The following is an 18,533-nucleotide window of genomic DNA, read 5'->3' as shown; positions in this document are numbered from 1 at the left end:
GCCCGATGGCAAATCAGTGACTAATGACCCACGTTTCCTTCAGGATTGAGGCAGCTATGTACAATGTCTTTAAAACTGCGTCGGATTATTACTTCCCAGAAGCATACGACATGAAATAATATATATGCAACTTTTGGGACACTGCATGTTCAGCAACATAAGTTTTTCTACTTGCGACTGAATTGTAGTTCTATAAATGTGTTTTTTCTCCAAATGGGATTTCTATATGTGATTTCTCTGAAATGGGTTTCTATTATTTGGTTCTCACTGAATTTATATACTGCAGTGTATAGACCTCTTTATAGTACGTTTTCATCTTCATCCAAAGCAACAAATCACAGAAAATCAGCTCATACTTCACACACTTACAGATTTAGAGAGCAATGCAAATACAAAATGAAACGATACTTTTTTATTGAAAAAATATGTCATACTGATGTGCTGCATGAAACAGAAATGAATGAATAAATAGCAGTTTAATATCAGGTGAAGCATGTGCAAACATACATGGTTCATGTACACATCAACGCAAAACAAAAAGCACCGGATACTTGAAAAGATTTTATTCCAGAAATATAGTCTTAAAGATATTTTTTCGCTCAATCTCTGTATCAATGTGAATTGAAACAGTACAATACAAAACATTATTTACAGAGCTCGAAAATGAGCCGCTATATGCACAGGGGGGCGCTCAGGCCTTGGTTAAAGCCTTCTCATCCAAGTCCATTCAAGTCCTTGAGCGCAAGTGGTGCGAGGATCCTCAGTCAGGGATATGGGTAGTACCAAGGGCCACCGGGGACCCATCTTGGAGATGGTAACGGAAGTGCACTAGGCAGTTTTGGGGAGCAAGGATGGATAAATATAAAGGGTGGGAGATGTTATGGTCTGAAGGGGCACAGTGAAGGATAATGTGAGAAAGTAGTGTTGCATTAGGCCCAGACTCATAGGCCATTTGACTGGATGGGCATAGAGCGTGCACCAAGCTGGATGGAGAGGAAGTAGTGGCTGAGTAGAATGGAAGAGGGGGGCTCTATCTAAGACGGATAGCTTTAGATTGAAGGGGGATTTTAGGTGTGGTTGTGAAGAGTAGCAGGGTTGAGTGCAAGGCAGCCTGGCATGGGTGAAAAAGTGTTTCAGGCTACAGTGTTGAAACAGGTTTCCTGGGCTTGGGAGAAAGCATAGTTTGGAAAAGTGCTGGGGTTTTGGAAATTCCACACTACGTACAGAGTCTAGGGGGTCGGGCTAGATGGACAGTCCTGACTAAAGAGATATCGCTGGGTGGAAGAGAGCGGCAGAGCTGGATGAAGAGTCCTTGGCGTAAGCGAGAGAGTCCTGGCAACAACAGCATCCTCATCTGGCTGAATAGTCCTTCACAGGGGAGAGAGTCCTGACTGAGGGCAGAATCCTGAGCTGCTCAGAGTCCAGGCTCAGAAGAAAGTCCAGGCTGGTGAAAAAGCCTGGGCTTGAGGGAGAGTCCAGGCTGTGCTAGCAGTCCCTCCGGGGGCTGTGAGTCAGACTGTGCCTCCGCAGGTCGCAGTTTCGCCTGAACACTTTGCCGCACTGCTCACAGCTGTAGGGCTTGATGTCTGTATGGGTAAGAAGGTGAGTTTTCAGATTACTTCTCTGATTAAAGGTTCTTCCACAAGTGGGGCATTTGTGTGGAGATTCCTGTCAGATTTGAAGCAAGCAAAGGATTAATCCTTTCCAAACTACCTCACAATACGTTTTAGTCTCTTTACACTTAATAACATAAAACAGGAGTGCCTGGCACCCGTGGGGTAAGCAAATGTTGAATATTTCTAGAAATTAGCGAGTTTTCACAGCTTATCTTACAAAAGTGTAACACTAAAGCATGCAGCTATTTTTATTTAAAAGAAGGCATAATGCAATTTGTATATCACAAACTATAGAAGCAAACTTAGACATGCCATGGAACAAAAACACTGCCATCCCCATTTATAAAAAGTAAAAATGCAGGATTCAAGCTGCATAGTTTTATTACTTTTGCCAAGGTTTAATCTTCCATTGTTTGATGAAAAACAAACACTAAACATTTTAATTGTATTCAGTGCCAATTGTTAGCTGAACTTTAAAGAACACAGTTTTTTCAAATTAACTACCCCAAAATAAAAATGTAATATTTTTTTAAATTGCAGAACAGGTAACATGTAATGTGGTCCTGTATTGCCATCTCTAGGTTCTATTGACATTTACAACCATGAGGTTGAATGATGCCACCAGAACACATCAAGTACAATATTTAATCATATTACATGATTAGCCATAGTCTCCTGCATAGCTATATCTATATAGACTAACATACATCCATCATATATAATTATAGATGTATCAGCATTTTAAATAACGATGAAGGTCAAATGAATACTACATATGTCAATATATGTTGTACAAAAAAACAGTGACATATGGTCACTTGCCCAGATAACATTACAAATTATAGATCAAGCATGCTTGGACACAGAAAGGCATACATATAACATAAATATATCATACACGCCAACACCTGGTTTAGGAGAGAGATTACACATTTCTAAAGCAAAAAAATTGGTGTTATGTTAGCTTTCTCCTAATTAAAAGTGCCACCACGTCAATATAAGGTAATAGTGAAACTGAATTTTCTTTCTTTGAATCTCCTTCTTAGCTTTTTCCAAATGTGGGCATATGTGATAAGTTTCTGACAAGTTTCATGGGGTATACATGCCTTTCTAAGGAGCACACGTGAATACATATGCGCCTGCTTTATGGCCTCGTGCCTAGTGCGGCCTGAGCGCGTGCAGCGGCGCGCGGCGATGGGCCCTCACCTGCATGTGCAGAGTTTTGTGCACCGCCAGGGTCCTCGACTGGCAGAAGCCCTTCCCGCACTCCTGGCATTTGAACGGCTTCTCCTTGGAATGGATGTATCTGTGGGTTACAAGAGAGCAGGGCTCAGCAGAAGCAACATGGGAAGACACACACAATTAGACCTGGCTCTCCTGTTAAGGTTCTGGAGATTTTGTTAACTTTTGGCACCCATTGTGTGGCACAATATTTATCATTCTAGGGGAGAAAAAAAACACCCTCTTCGCGGTTCATTATTGAAAACATTGAATTAATGTACTCATCTGCTGCTGCTTTCGATATCACCTCCGTGTGTGCGAGCGGTCTGGTGTAATGATGTGCCTGCATTCAACGCCTGTGTGCCACCAAGAAGCCTGTTCGTTGTATTTACTTGGACTCGGGGCACAACATTCAGAGCTGCTTTAGAGCACCCTCCCATTGAACCCCCCGCTTTACGCACGAGTCTGGACGAGTCCAAGGTCCTACGGACAATGTTAGGCCAAATACAGGCGGCTGGAAGCTCTGGCGGCTGACACTACAACAGAACGGTCTGGGAAACCCCCGGATCACGAGGGCGGGTCAGCGAGTCCACGTGCGCGGCCGCGAGACACGGGTCTCTTGGCACGAGCCCTGCATGAAACCCAGGCGCACCCCGCGAATTGACGAGGAGCGAAAGACCCGCGGTTCTAGCCTCCAACACACGACGTGTACGGAAGCCGGGTTACGGCAACCGTCAACTGCCACAGACGCAAATAGGGCAACGAGCCCCACCCACGGCCATTGCGCTCAAGGGCAATGAATATCAATGAGATATGGTAGACCTGGGGCCCTCTTACCATGCTGCGGCCGGCGGCATCCTTTACATGACGCCACCACACCTTCGGCGTTTCACTGCTGATCGCTTGTGTGAGCTTCACCCGTGTGCTGCAGTGGGTTCTTTTTCTATCAGTTAGCTATTTCCCCCTGCTGACAATGATCTGTGCTAACTGCCACTTTGCCTTTATTAAGGTTACACTAATAACAGTTATTTAATACTGTTATCGCCACTGTTATTAATACACAGGAAATCAAGTAATAATAAAAAACAATAATCTACCAATAGTGCCGATGATAGTTAATATTTGTAATAAAAATAATGACAATGCAGCCATTATTATTGTTGTTATTGACAACAGCTATAATTGTTGTTGTTATTATTGCCCTTTGCTTTTTCAGAGTACCACCGTCATTATTTATATGACAAATGTAAATATATCCGGCATTCAGAAGAGGTTCAGTTTCAATAATCCTAGATCGCCCCTTTGGTGACATGAGTTTATTGCAGATTTTCCTGGACAAATTGCCTAAAAAATGCAAACTCTGCAACGTGTCTCGTTACTCTCAATAAAGACAACTCTTCATTTATGACACTTCTGCAATTGTTTTAACTTAAGATTGGGTTAGTTTGTTAGCAAATACTTGGTCGCTGTCCAATATGTTTTTTGGTAGAAAAAAATGTTGGTACTGGCCGTTTAAATGATCAAAGCTGGACTTACTAGAGTTAACAGGTGTTTCTTTACGGTTTCTCGGACTTTCTGGGTGTCTCTATTATTCTCCCCCTGTCTACAGTCTACCTTTGCTCTCATGTTTTCCTGTATTTTTCTTTTGGTCTGCTATTTTCTATGACAATTTTCTCTCTGGGGGAGGGGGGTGGGGGGCTCTCTTTTCTTCCCACCGTCGTTCTGTGATCACAATTTCTTTTTTCGTTTCTCCTTTTTCTTGGAGTCTCTATTTACAATTTAAGGTGCTCCTCTGTTTTCCTGCTGCCCTCTTTGTGTTCTGTTCCTAAGGTGTATCTATGTTTTCCTTGGCGTCTCTCCTCTCCCTACCATCCCCGTGCTCTCTTCACTGTATTCCTGAGTGTGTCTCTTTCTCTGCATTCTCTAGTCTTTCTGTATCATCTTTAAGGGTGTTTGTTTTTCTTCGTCCCTCTCTCTATACCACTCTGAAGACGTTTCACTGTTTTCTGGCTCTCTGTAAACTCTATGGTGTCTCCCTGATTTCTCTTACCAAGTTGAATGGCTAGTGTTCGTCTGTGTTAACGCTACAACTAGGTAATCGTAACTATAGCTAAAACGTTATAGTTTACAAATAACACAATACAGCTACTGCATAAATTAGCAGCCACTTAAAAACTTGCTCCTCAAAGTCGAAAAAAATATAAAGTATTTCCCTTTGGAGCCTTCTAACGCCGTCTTTCCTCCTCAGATTTTCTGCATTAGTATATTTTAAAAAAGAAGGATGAGTCGCAGTTTTAGGGTCTTTGAAACTTAATTTGCCCGGTTGGATATACCCCAGGTCACATTCCTAGCCAAGGCTTGCTGCTGCAGTTGGGGCCTGTGCGCACCCTCTCTAGACGACGCACCAGTGAATTCCAGGGGCGCCGTTCCCCGCGGTGTATGGCCACCTCTGAGTTGGACATGTGCTGCAGAGTGCACAGCACACAAAGGCGGATTGCTTTCTGCTCTGCGTTTCTTCCCTTGAGGAGGGTCAGAGGCCACACAAAAGGGTGGATACAGTCAAACACTACATCCTCCCTGGTGGGGCATTCCGCATTTGGCCCCTCCCCCCACCCCCAGCCAGGGTGCGGTGTACCTCTGCAGAGGATGCTCGTCTGTTTGCGAGCGCTGCCCCCGCTGCAGTCCTACCTTTGGAGAGACCCGGGACTCCCGCCCACCCACGAGGAGCACCGCAGGCTCACCGGGGCACCTTCTAAAGGTGCCGAAGAAACTCCTGCCTGGCACACAGCTAGTGCGCCCTTCTGAGAGAGCAATGCCAATGCACCTACCAGGCGTAAAGGCTTTTCCTTATTTGCGTGTGGGCACACATCTCTGCAAATGCGCACACTCGCTTTGCATCGCAAGGCCATTAACTCTGCGTGGTATGTTATAGAGGAGGCCTGGAAGTGCTTAAAATGGGGCACCTGTAGCCATTCCGGGTCCGTTGATAACATGGCCCAGGAGATAAAAGATGAAAGGGGAGTGAAGATTACACCACTTCGTCTAATTTTTCAGCAAGAAGGGCTTGGTGAAGGACACGGCTAACGCAAGTGCACGTAGGAGTACACTAGGGTGAAGTGATTCTCAACAGCACACCTGTTGGTTTTCTACCTGCAAAAATATGACACCAAAATATTCATGTTCTGTTATCCTTGTAGTTTTATAACAGCTGTTGGAGATTTGAATTATTAGTTCAGCACGAATAACAAAAAATGCTTCGGTAGCGCTGAAGAACTACTTTAAACGAAAATATATATAAACAATACAAGGGTTTCAACAGAATAAAATATTTTTCAAACGGTTTAATGTCTTGAAAATAATTTTCAGCACTCTTTTTTTTTTTTACTTTTTACAGCCTGATTTAATATTATTTGCTATTGCCATAGAAAAGGTTGTGAGCTCTCTGGGTCCGAATGAACACAAGTTAGTGGCACACTATATGTGGTGTGCACTGTTTAACTAGTGTTTGCTGTACTTGATGTCTTCTCTTGCAATGTTAGATTTGTAGCCCTCCACCGATCTTTTTTTTAATACGTGTTTCTCTAATTCAGTTTCATTCTGCAGTGTCGCCTTCCCTCGCTCAGGTTTCTCTAAGGGGATCGTAGACCAAAATATCCTAAAGTGCCTCTTCTACTCCCGCAAAATGTTATCAAGGGCATATCGTTTTACAAAATCATGTGATATTTGGCACTGTTTGCTACTGGTGTGGAGGTGTGAGTTTGTATTGGTGCCGTTCCATCGGGTAGTGCCTGGTACTATTTCACTACCCATGGTTCCTCCAGATGTGCTGCATGCCTGACTGACATCTTTGGGTCCATTAGCCAATCCTGTGCGTTCTGTAACTCACCCTCCCCAACCCCGCTCCCAATCATGTGGTATCTCCTATCCTATCTTAGCACCTGTAGTGTCTCCTCTATTCATGTTTGCAGGCATCATCGCTTGTGGCCCGTCACTTGTTCACATATTCCCTGAGACCCATTTGTGATGTGGAGAATCTAGCCCTTCCCATCACCCGTGAACCCTTTAAGTTGTTTCCACCGCAGTATTTTGCCATTCATTTTGGCTTTATAAGCCACATCTCCCAACTAAGAGGGGTCATGCTGGCCCTTTTCCTGATCTGTACTCCCTAAACTGGGTTTTCTCCACCCGTTCCTTTACCTGTTGCCCAATGGCTGGTTTCTCCCATCATTTCCTTGTTCTGCAGTCATTCAAGTGCCTACCAAACCATCTGTGACTTTAGAACTGGTTCCGCCTGTCCTCCTCCCTGCCCAGTAGCCTACCAGTTGGCTCCTCCCTTCCCTCATCTCTTGATTTCTAGAAGGGTTCTCCAGTCCTCTCACCTGTGGTCTCGAAGGTGGTCCTGCCTCCGGAAGGCCTTGTGGCAGATGTCACAGGTATAGGGCCTCTCGTCTGTGTGGGTCCTCTCGTGGATTAGGAGGTTGTAAGACTTAGTGAAATGTCTGCCACAGAACTTGCAGATGAACTCCTTCTTAGTCTTGGAAGGCAGCCGGCCCCGCGAGGGCTTCCTGTCAGGAGACAGCTTACTGATCTCAGAGCCCAGAGTAGCCCCCAGTCCTGGACTCAGTTTCGCCAGATCCCCGAGCTTGGGTGGGTCCTCCTGAGTGGCTGCAATAGCCAGGTTGGCAAAGTCAAAGCGTGGCCTGTCTTTGCGGTGCAGGGTAGGCAGTCCTCGAGCAAGGCTGCCTTGCTTGGGGTGGAAAAGGTGGGCAGCAGCAAAGGGAAGCCCTGGGAAAGAGAAGCGAGCGTCCAGCAAGCCTTGTGCAGCCGCCATCTCAGTGATGGTCGAGCTGCTGATTCCGTGCAAGCTGGGATAGCCCAGGGTCCAGTGGTTCATGTGCATGGTCTGCACCGCACTCAGTCCATACAGGCCCTGCAGCTGATCCACCGCAGCAGGAAAAGTGTTGACAGCTTGCAAGAAGGAGTAGTTGGTGAGCTGCAGCGATGGGTGCAGGGGAATGGGGGCAGGCAGTGCTTTACTCCCCATCTTCCCTTCCAAGGTGGACGTAATCACAAGAGGCGGTGCAGCTCCTCTCCGACTGCTGTGCTCCACGCCGACCATGAGCAGGAATCCTAAGGAAAGAAGAGGGTCAGACAGTCACTTGGGTGCCATTGCCATGCTAGGTTAAACCCCTAAGGGTAGAAGAGATGAGCATCATTTTGTCGTGGGGATAAGAATAAATAATTTTAAAGAGGAAGCTTTTCCAGGATCCACTCACACATGATCTTACTAGGACAGTTATTCGTGGCAATCACTAGTGGAATACAGTTCTGGCATTATGAGCATTCACTCAGGAGTCACTCATGATAGTCACTATAAAAGCCATTCTTGCAGCCACTAATCATTACATTCAGGAAAAGTCCTGCAGATTCACCCACTGACACCTTGCCCTCTGCAGAGCTTTTTAGACTCTGTTTCCCTTTTGTGCTAAGCACTGATTTGGGTTTATTTACTAATCATAGGCTCTATAAACTCTATAAAATCCGTAGCACGGTTAATCTTATTCTTATCGCTTACCTAATAACCCGGGGACTGTCACATACCACACATACAGCATAAACCCCCCAAAAACACGAAATCCCCATTATTTTTTAACCGATCTGTATGATGTATTCTAGCAGTATATGGGTCACACCACGCCTGGAGTTAATCAAATGTCCCGTTAAAATTAGCGCCGTGAGCAATATTGTCCCACCCCTGCCTCTATTTACAATGTTACGCAGCGAACTCCCCAAATTTGCTTCAGATGAAGTCTGACCCCCCTCGAGGCAGCGCGCGCGTACGTGCAGCCTGCGTACGTGAAGCGTGCGGGACTGCGTGGCTCAGCGTGAAGTGCGTACGCATGCGCATTCTGTGCGCGGAGCCTACGAGAAGAACGCCATGGCGCAGCGGAGGCAGTGTGAACAGCCGGGGCGGATTCGTGGCCGTGGTTTTGAGGTAGCATCTCTGGCAGTAAAAAACACGTGTGCGATTGTAACTTCGACGCACCGAGCAGAGTGTGCCCAGACTCAAGTTGATCGAACGCGGGGCAGCAAGAGGCAAGAGGCGCATTGGAGTTTCGGGGCCTCGGCCCCCACCACCTCCAAGGAGGTGTGTCGTGATTTGTAACACTTAGGGGACTCATTAGGCGTCGAGGGATCATCTTCAGGGGAGGTGGAGAGTAGGCTCGTCCCTTCTCAGCCCCAGTGCTTATTTTCTTTCCTTCAACAACATCTCATTTATCAGGATTTCTGAAGGGGGGAAAGTAACACTTCCCAGCTCTCTGGGCTTTGGCACTTTACGTCCAGATCCCTTCCAGATGGAGAGGGGCAGCAGCATCTGTCCAGAGGGGGGCGGGGGAGGGGTCCTCTACCGAGAGGGTGGGGGGGGGGGGGAGTAGGTTCTGCACACGCATAGCACATTAAACTGTACCATTCTGTCTGTCGTTGAACCGGCCCCTTCCGCATGTGTCCACTGTGTACAGATGTCCACGTGTATCCAGTCCACGTGGAGAGTCGGTCAACCACATCACCAGGTTGCACATAAGTTTAGCATGTCACCCCAAACATCAGCAGGATTGTGCAAGGGGTTAAGTACATCGGTACATCCTCTTGCAGTGTCTGCATGAGATAACTACAGCATCACACCTTCCTACGGGATTGAACAGTGGGTATTGACATGACCATGCCCTCCTGGGGATAGTACAGAGGGTTATAACGCACTTCACTACAACCTCCTACAGAATAGAACAGTTAGTGGGTTATTATTATGCATTTTGCCACCACCAGCAGGTTTATAAAGGAGGTTTAGTATACCCTCCCGTAGGTTTTAAATGGAGTTAAGCACATCACTGCATTTAAATAGTACAGGCCATAAACACATCACCATACCCTCCTGCAGCTTGTTTATTTGGCTAAGTGCATCATTACACCCTCTTTCGGGATCGTATCGGGGGTTAAAAACGTGACATAAACGGCGGGATTGTACAGGAGTAAAGAAGATCACCGTGCTCTCTGCGGATTTTGCAAGGGGTTACATTAGTTCAATACATTTTGAAACGTGTTGGTGAAGTTCCACAGAACAGTGCTAGGGTGCAAGTTAAGCACATCACCTTCACCTGCGCAGCTTATACTGCCGCTTCTGTAGCCTACATATCCTGTGCATAGGTTGAGGATTAGTTGGTGCAAGATCACGGGCAACCGTGAGAGGTGGGGGAGTTAAAGCGCTAACCGGTCTGCACTGAAACATGCGTTCCATCTAAGCACATACTGAAGTGCTTTACGTGTGCTATACATGTGACATGCCTTGATAATAATTGTGAACCAATTAAATGTTACTGATGACATCTGCTAATAACCATATGTACAAAGGTATTGGTGCAATTGTTAATTGAATGGTGTTAGCACGGCACATGCTAACTAATCGTCTTGTAAGAGGCCCATTCAATTAGATATTTCATTTCACTCGTGTGATTATTTAACCCCTGGTGCTCAGAATCCCCCTGGCACGAATCCGACGTGCGCACTTCCGCAAAGAGGAATACGCTGTTTACAAGGCGTTGAGGGACAGACATGGCATCCCCGGAAACTCCCCGTGTCCCTCGCCGCACTCAGTAACGGTAATAAACAGCACTGTGCACTTTGGGCACCTGCATACATCACATGCATGTTCGTGAGTATGTGGTGTTTGTGTGCACACAGATTTCTTTTAAATAAATACAGTGGCGGCAAACGGTTGCCAGAATCAAGGCTGTGCACACAGTATGTGTAATAGTGTCGGTAAATACTGCTGATTAAGTCTTTGTGGCGCCCACCTCGAGCAGAGGAAGTTACGACGACGTGACTTCGTTCAGTGTATGTAATGTGCAGATATGGGCGGGGGCCTCCCGGACTCCCTGCTCGCCGCAACCCCCAGGTATGTGCACCCCCCCCCCCTTCCCGGGAGAGGAGGCGTGGGGGTAGTGAGAGTAGGGGACAGTCAAGAGTTTCACTCAGACCACTCGACCGAAGCAGTAACCTCACTCTCCTAGTAAACATTCCCACCACTAATCGCTCTCACGGGGGGGTGTGGGGGCGAGGGGGGTTGAAGAGATCCAGGAGAAAAGCCATTTTCCAATTAAACAAGAAACGGTGCAATCGAGACGCCTCTCTTATGGTCTGTATGGTAGAAGGTGCTATTTAGAAAACATATTGGAACAAAAGGCCTCACTTGTTGTAATTAAAATTGACAAACGACTGCGAACCAAAAGTAAACGAACATGCACAGTCGGCAAGTACAGCGCACATAAACATTCAGTGTGTACAGCCGATTTTCACAGACAATCAAGATACAATGAGATGCCTGAACAGACAAGTTAAAATACAAAAAATGCAAAAGCAAAATACAAAAAGGCACATTTAAGTGTACAAATATATCAACTGAAATGTCCGAATAGACAAGCTAATAAACACAAATCATAATACAAAATGTCTGAAGCACAAATAAACAAAACGCACAAATAAACAAAACGCACAAACATAATTAGAGGGACTATTAAAACGTACAAATGAAAATACACATTAAAACGCACGACTAACAAAATAAACCTCGGAAAATAAACTGTAGAAATACACAAACTAAAATACACAAACAGCTGAAATGAAATACACACATTATAAATCAGAATAAATATAAAATACGCATTTCTTGGCAACGCCCATAAATGAAGTGCAAACACGAGCCGTTCTCGTATACAGCTGTAGATTGTTAACATTCAGATACAGTCACCTCAAACTGTCTTATCTTTTAGAAAAGGACAAATCGCATTTCCCGTTGCATATTCCGGCTTCACGTGAAAGTTGTAAAACTAAACCCGACATACGGCCCTGTCGCACCCCAAATCGTAGGTTAAATTCGCACTTCTTTGCGCTGAATGTACCCTCGGGCACACATCTACAGCCGCTTCGCTGCGGAATTCGATCGGGGTCCAGCCTGGACGGTCTGTTTCAAAGTTATATTTTTGTTCTTGTTTTGTTGTTTAGTCTGATTCAAAGCGTCCACACCTCACACGCATCCCCGCGACTGCAGACTGCCTCCAAACATACACACACCCTCAATAAAAAGCACGAATTAAAAACAAATCTCTTTCCCTTAATGCCCTAGTTTTACAGAGGACACCCTCCCTTCACACTGAGTGAGCTGCGGTCATGTTTATGCAGTCACTAAAGTAGCGCCGGGGCGCACGTCTGAAATGCAAAGCATTCGACTGAGGTCAGATTCAGTGGCAACAGAGCAGAGGCTTGTGGCACTTTTAATCGAATCTTTTTAGTAACAATGTAACCTCCTTGCCACACGGGCGCTCAGAAATGATGTGGGCCGCTTCTGGGCAGGCCAGCCCCGAGGCAAGTGCGTCGACTGGCGAAAGTAGAGCTGGTGCATCCAGTGATACATACACGTCTCCCCTATAGTGTAGGCGCTACTAGAAATATTCTTGTTCCACTGCATCCACTCGCAGCCATTTTAGTCGCCTGAATGTGGTTGTATGCCACAGGGGCAGGATCTGGGCGAAGGCAGACCACACCAGGCTTGCGGTGAAAGGACTCCTCTATTTGGGTCAAATTCCAGTTGCCACATATTTGAATCTGGTGTTTATTACAACTAAGTAGTGTATTTAACAAAGTAAATGGAGAACGTACAGCTCTACCCACTCTACCTTGCGTTCTTGGTGAGAGGACACCCCCTCTTCGACCGTAGAGAATACTTTTTAATTTATAGGTTCTCCGAGCAGTTTGACGCGTGTTCCTCTCCACTTCCCCACAATGGAATTTCCCTTCCCTGCCCTTCTTGGCGGGCATTCGCGGCCACACGGAGAGGTATGTGGTCTGCTCCATCAAAATGTCAGGTGTGGGGCCAGAAGAGGCAGGCTTCTCCACACTGCGTGATCCTGGGCAATGAGCTTCATTTCCCGTGGCCTCTGTTACAAAAACATGCAGCGCTCAGAAATGGCATGCATCTGATGTGAGGCGCTGTACTTTAACAAGTACAGAGGCGGGAACTTTGTCTTATTTCATTTAGCTCATTATGGTAGTTGTTTCGCACTTCAGCCCGGATGTCACTTGGACGTGTCGTGCAGCAAGTGCACGCGCCTGGCGGAGGTTAGCCCGAGGCATGGCACTAGTGCGTACAAATTATGCAGGGATTTGAGGCTCAGCGCCCAAGCCACCTAACCGCAGGCATAGCGCCCAAGAACAAACTCAGGCCCCTGCTGCTGTTACAAAAACATGAGTCTACAAACGAGACACCTGAAAATGCATTAGAGGCGGCAACAACATTGCCTAACGACACATTTTTGGTATGGTGCAGTGCAGAAGGCGCACTTCTTAAGAGCAAAACACCTTAACTTCGGGCCTAAACAAGCTTCTTATCCTACAGGAAAAGCAGCACAAACAAGCGTCATGCACTGTAGGGGTAGCGCCCACAACAAGTACCTAAGTCTGCAGGCACAGCAGGTTTCCTTGGACGTAGGGCCGAAAGCACGCCGTGTGGGCTGTGGGTATAGCGCCCAAAAGACAAGCCTCGTGGGCTGCTTGTATATCAATATATCTCTGTTAACATAGCGTTAGGTAACAACGAAACAGAAACTAACCTTCATGGTGAACAAGGCTAAGGCGTTGTAGTCATCAGTGAACCTCGGGGAAAACATGCACAGTATTTGAGAACAAGCTTCGGAGTGTGCCAGCATAGCGCCTAACGGCATGCCTACTCAGCTGCCTGGATAGCGCCAGGGTAAGCAGGCATAGCCTCTGCTCTAGAGGCATAGCGCTTAAAAGCAAGTACGTCTGGTAGGATGCTGGGATAGCGCCGAGACCACATCTCGTGGTTACCTGTAGCAGGCCGCGGCGTGGTCACTTTATCTGCAAACCCGGGCCCCATACGGCGAAGACCACACGAGCATGTGTTGGTGTGGTGTGTTTTTTTTATAACTACTAAGGGCTTGAACAATCTGCGAATTACTCTTCCAAAAGGGGCCCGGCCCCTGTGTCGATGAAGGGGCGGGAAGGGTGGGCGGACCTGTCACGAGAAGGGCAGAAACTTACAGTCATTGAGTTGTTGCTGACACGGAATGTGAGAGACTTAGCACATAATTGCATGTATTTTCTGCAGGCTGGAAATATGACACACACTAAATACAGCGCTGGCGCGTGCGGAACCGGGTCTAGTGAGCCCCGAGAGTCGGGTCTGGCTCCAGATCACAAGGAGGGTCAGTCACTCGGGGTCTCCAGGTGTGCCAACATACTGTCAACGATCTTGTTTTTCCTTAATGCGATATGTCACTTATTGTACCAGCCCTACTCGCCGTTTCTGTATGTCACTGATTTGGTATTCGGCGAGTTCCCGTCGCCGTATGTGTCTCACTGATTTTTCCTGCCCACTTGACTGTATGTCACTGATTTTTCGTGCACCTCTCCATGTCACTGGTTGTTCCTGTCCCCCTCACCTCTCTCCATATCACTGGTTTTACCTCCCCCTTGAGCCTCTGCATGTCACTGATCACCCCTCTGTGTTGCACTGATTTTCCATTCCCCTCACCCCTCTGTGTGGCACTGATTTCCCTAGTCCCTCGTCCCTTTCAGCGTGTCACTTTGTTTTGCCTGTCCCTCTCATCTCTCTGCATGCCATTTACTTTGATTCCCGATTTTCCCTGACCCCGTTCCCTCTGCGTGTCACTGATTTTCGATGCCCTCATCGCCCCCGTGGGTGTGATTTTTCATCCCCGGTCTCTATGTTGTTTTAATCTCTCTCTACTTTACGTTAGGCACTTCCCTAGGCTACTTGCAACTTTATGGCACCGGGCGCTGCCTGTGCCTGGCACCGAGTTCCCACGGCAGTGGAGGTGCCGCTGGCCAATGGGATCCCAGCCCGGACAGGGCCTTGTCTTTGAAGCGCCACTTCCGCCCGGGGAGGAGGTCGAGGCGCTGCACGGCTACAGGAGAATTATAGGCGTCAGCGGTGGCATGGATCGGTGCAGGTGAGCACAGGGCACAAGTGTCGCCCCCTGTCCTGTACACAGGGTGACTGACCCTGGGAGGCACTGCTTCGAGCGCAGGCACTCATGGCAGACACGGTGCTGTGCAGCGAGCACCCACACACATCGCCGGGCTCTTAAAAGACGCTATGTGACCGCAGCATTCCTCACACAACTTAGCCGCGAATCTCTCAAAACGCGCTACACGTTATCCACACAGTGTCCCGTGTGTGACCTACCCGTGGCCGATCCGTGCACAGTGTAACACTGGCTCTCGGTAAAACCTGAGTTTGAGTTTGCTCTCGGTAAAACCTGTGTCTATAAGTGACGAGGCAACGGAGGGGGTTCTGTGTGTGGCCCCACCCGGGGCCGATCCGTGCACAGTGTAACACCGCACTGGCTCACGGTGAAACCTGTGTGTACAGAGGGTCTGTGTGTGGCCCCAGCCTACGAGCTCACCTCTGCACCGGGCATGACTCACCACAGATCGGTGGTTAGGCGAGGGAGCAGGCATGTATGTGAGTTTAGCAGTGCACGGTGCACCCATACTCTTTGAAGAAGCGCTTCACACAGGTGCCATGCACGGCAGCCTAGCTCTAGTCCACGACCCGTGCACCGTGTGATACCAGACATGTGCTCTATACACGAGCCAGGGAAGAAGGTGTGGCACCCCCTGAAGTCTAGACTCCTGTGCATTTTGCACCAATTATCACTGCACTGCATGTGCACATAGGCGTTAGGTCTTTGCGGACACGACTGTGTGTGATTCCAGAGGAGCAAGTGACCAGCGTCCACCGAATCTGTAAAACCGTGCCCAAAAGCGGCATGCTGCGCCATCTCAGCAGCGCAGGCCTCTGTGTGCACTGGGACACCTACTCTCGGAGAGTCACTACACACAAGGGACAGGTTGTACTGGCACACACGCGACTACAGGAGACTACTAACCCGTTCACAGTGTGACATCCTATGCACACAGGTGACGAGGCAATGAGGACACCGCTCCCGTGTGACAGCGGCAGTGTAACACTGAAACTCTCTACCAGCACACTACACATAGGCGGCAATATGTGACTGTGTGACCCGTAGCAGTCCGCGTATAGTGCAGCACGGACCGTGGAAAGGAGCACTCCACATCAGGGACCAGCTGTGCTAGGTGCACACGTGTGACATCAGAGCCTACGCTGCTATGGATAGTGCAACACGAGCAGCGGGCACACAGGTGCGTGCAGTGGTGCCGAGGGCAGCTGTGTGTGATATCCAGCAGGGTTCTGGGTTCTAGTGTTTGTAACACTGGAACAACATGTACGCACGTGACAGGTTGTTTAAGGGACCTGCGCATGTAATCCCAACATTCTAAGTTTCTGTGAGTTGTGGAACACTGGAACACGCGTGTGTAACCACAACCCTAAGCCCCAATGGGTAGTGTGGTGCTGGAGCAGCAGTGCAGAGAGGCGATAGGCTGTGTAATCACGCATGCAAACACAACACTCAACGCTCTCGAGAGTAGTGTAACACCAGAGCAGCTCAGCACGCAGGTGACTGTTGCACGCTCCAGTGAGTCGTGCAACACCGGAGCAGCTATGCACGCAGGTGACATCCTGTTGTAAGCTCCAGTGAGTAGTAGTGGAGCAACAGTGCAGAGGTGATATACTGTTGTAGGATCACACTGAAGCAACAGTATAGAAAGGCGACAGGCTGTTCTAATCACGGCACGGGTGTTTTACCACATCACACCCAAAGCCCCCGTGAGTAGTGGACATTGGAGCAGCGCTGCACACGGGTACAAGTGGTGCCAGCCCATGCTCTGAGTATACCAGTCTGGATTCCATGCAGAGACCCACAGGGTTAACCCCTCCGCTCCTGCGTTCCAGGAGTGGCTACAGACACTTACCTAGCTCCAGGACCTGTTCCGTGGCCGCCTCGGGCACTGCTCCGGCCTCTCTCTCCTGCTCTCAATGGATCCCAGGGCCGGCCGGTGGCTCCACCATACCTCGGCTCAGCGGGGCTCCCCTGGGGGACTCCTCCCGCCCGAGGGCATGGTCCGGGTGTGCGGCGGTGCTGGGCTCCGGTCGCGTGACCTTCCCTCCTCCAGGGTCCGGGCTCGCTCCCACAAAGTTTCCTCCCGGTCTGAGCACGGGCTCTGAGCCCCGCCACATTTCAGCGGCGAAGAGGCTTCACAGCAGGCCCCGCCCAGGCCGGCCGACGCCCCGCCCACAAAGGAGCGTTCTAGTCTTGGGAGCTTTGAGTCCGCCCCCTTGGGGCCACGCCCCCAGGTGACCACGCCTCCTCGATACCCCTCCGTTTCTTTGTAACTTGTTCTTAAAGGGCCACGGCCACCCTTCCGCGGCAGAAACTTCTGCCCGAGGCTCTTCCACAAGTGGACATACTTATTCTCTCGCTAATAACTGCTATAAGGAAGTAAACACTAAGAATGCTGCTAGCTATATTATATTATTACTGTCTATAAAACCCACAGGCAAATAACCCTTTCCCCAAAGCAGGAGTACTCGCACTGATAAGGTAAATTGTCTGATGCGCCCTGTGGTAACTTCTTGACAGTGGCAAATAGACGCCGAGCTGTAACGTTCTTTAAAACACTGACACCTGTTTGAACTCAGAGCCGGGCAAGTAACACATGCCTGCATGGTAGCCATGGCCTCTGAATAAATAGGCGCTTTAAAGATGAATGCATCAAATGGCAGCATTATGGAACTTTCAGGAGGGAGAATATTCTGCAGGAAGAGGGAAGATGTATTTGATTTCGTTGACGTTGAAATGCCGATTTTTCTTAGGGTGAAAATGTATGAACAACTCCTGGCAAATAAGATGTCCTCCCACCCCCCCATCCCCCCAAAAAAATCAGTCATCGCGTTTCAAGGCTTGCGTGCTTCTGTATCAAGGTGAACCGCGCTCCAGGATCCGAGATGCCTTTTTTCGCTACTTGGTTCTATTATCTTTATCTTTAATGTCGGACTCCTAGTGTGACCCATTGTGTGCCTGTTATTCGCTGAGATATCTACTAAGGACTGTCATCTTACCAGTAGAACACAGCCTTGTCCTTTGTACCCGGGCGATACATACCACAAGAGCGCCCGCTGTGCCAAGCTGGTCTGTCGTGACAATTAATTTACAGACTGTTCTTAATGTTCTGACTTTATTCTAGCGCGTGCTGTCGCTTCTTTGCCGGTTCATAGCACTGTAAAACAACCCGTACAATGCACCACTTCCATCGACTCCAGAAGGACGAAAGGCAGAAAGGCCGCCCAGGATTCGAATCTAGTTGACTCACTGAGCTATCGCACCTGCCTGAGCTCCGGTGCGACCCCGCATTCTTGCTTCAATGGACTTTGTCACATTCAGTTCTCGTGGGAAGGACGCCTGGCCTAGTGCGCGGTTCCTGCCCCGCGGGGGAATCATCACCTACGGATACCGCAGACGAGTCACAGCTCAAAGCCAAGAGGATTATTAGAAGCAGGTTTAGTGTCCTCGCGCCGCCCTCTGCGAACGGATCTTTCAGATTCCATCATATGTGTACACACACGCTTACACATCCATGTTTACACGACGTACTCACGCACCACATATCACAGGTTAGAACCAAATCATGACATTGAGCTCAGTAAGGTTGATAAGAAATACCAATGTAAATGGAACT

At 48.3% G+C, this 18,533-nt stretch overlaps 1 protein-coding gene across 2 annotated transcripts; it reads right to left on the bottom strand.

Moving 5' to 3' along the window:
- Positions 1-392: 392 nt before the first annotated feature.
- Positions 393-17,056, bottom strand: OSR2 (odd-skipped related transciption factor 2). 2 transcript variants are annotated; one of them, XM_086966050.1, is made up of 4 exons: positions 16,770-17,056; positions 7,217-7,967; positions 2,823-2,922; positions 393-1,586 (listed from the first exon to the last, which is right to left on the bottom strand). In XM_086966050.1, the coding sequence occupies exons 2-4, from the start codon at positions 7,954-7,956 to the stop codon at positions 1,512-1,514; spliced, it is 915 nt and encodes a 304-aa protein (XP_086822176.1). In that variant the 5' UTR covers positions 7,957-7,967; positions 16,770-17,056; the 3' UTR covers positions 393-1,511. The 2 variants fall into 2 exon arrangements, with proteins under 2 accessions (XP_086822176.1, XP_086822175.1); XM_086966049.1 differs by having other exon boundaries at positions 393-1,668; positions 16,770-17,054.
- Positions 17,057-18,533: the final 1,477 nt, after the last annotated feature.

This window comes from Lissotriton vulgaris, chromosome 4_1, assembly GCF_964263255.1.
Source record: "Lissotriton vulgaris chromosome 4_1, aLisVul1.2, whole genome shotgun sequence".
Classification (NCBI taxonomy): Eukaryota; Metazoa; Chordata; class Amphibia; order Caudata; family Salamandridae; genus Lissotriton; species Lissotriton vulgaris.
Note: the sequence above shows the minus strand (reverse complement) of the source record. Positions and strands in the feature narration are given on the sequence as shown.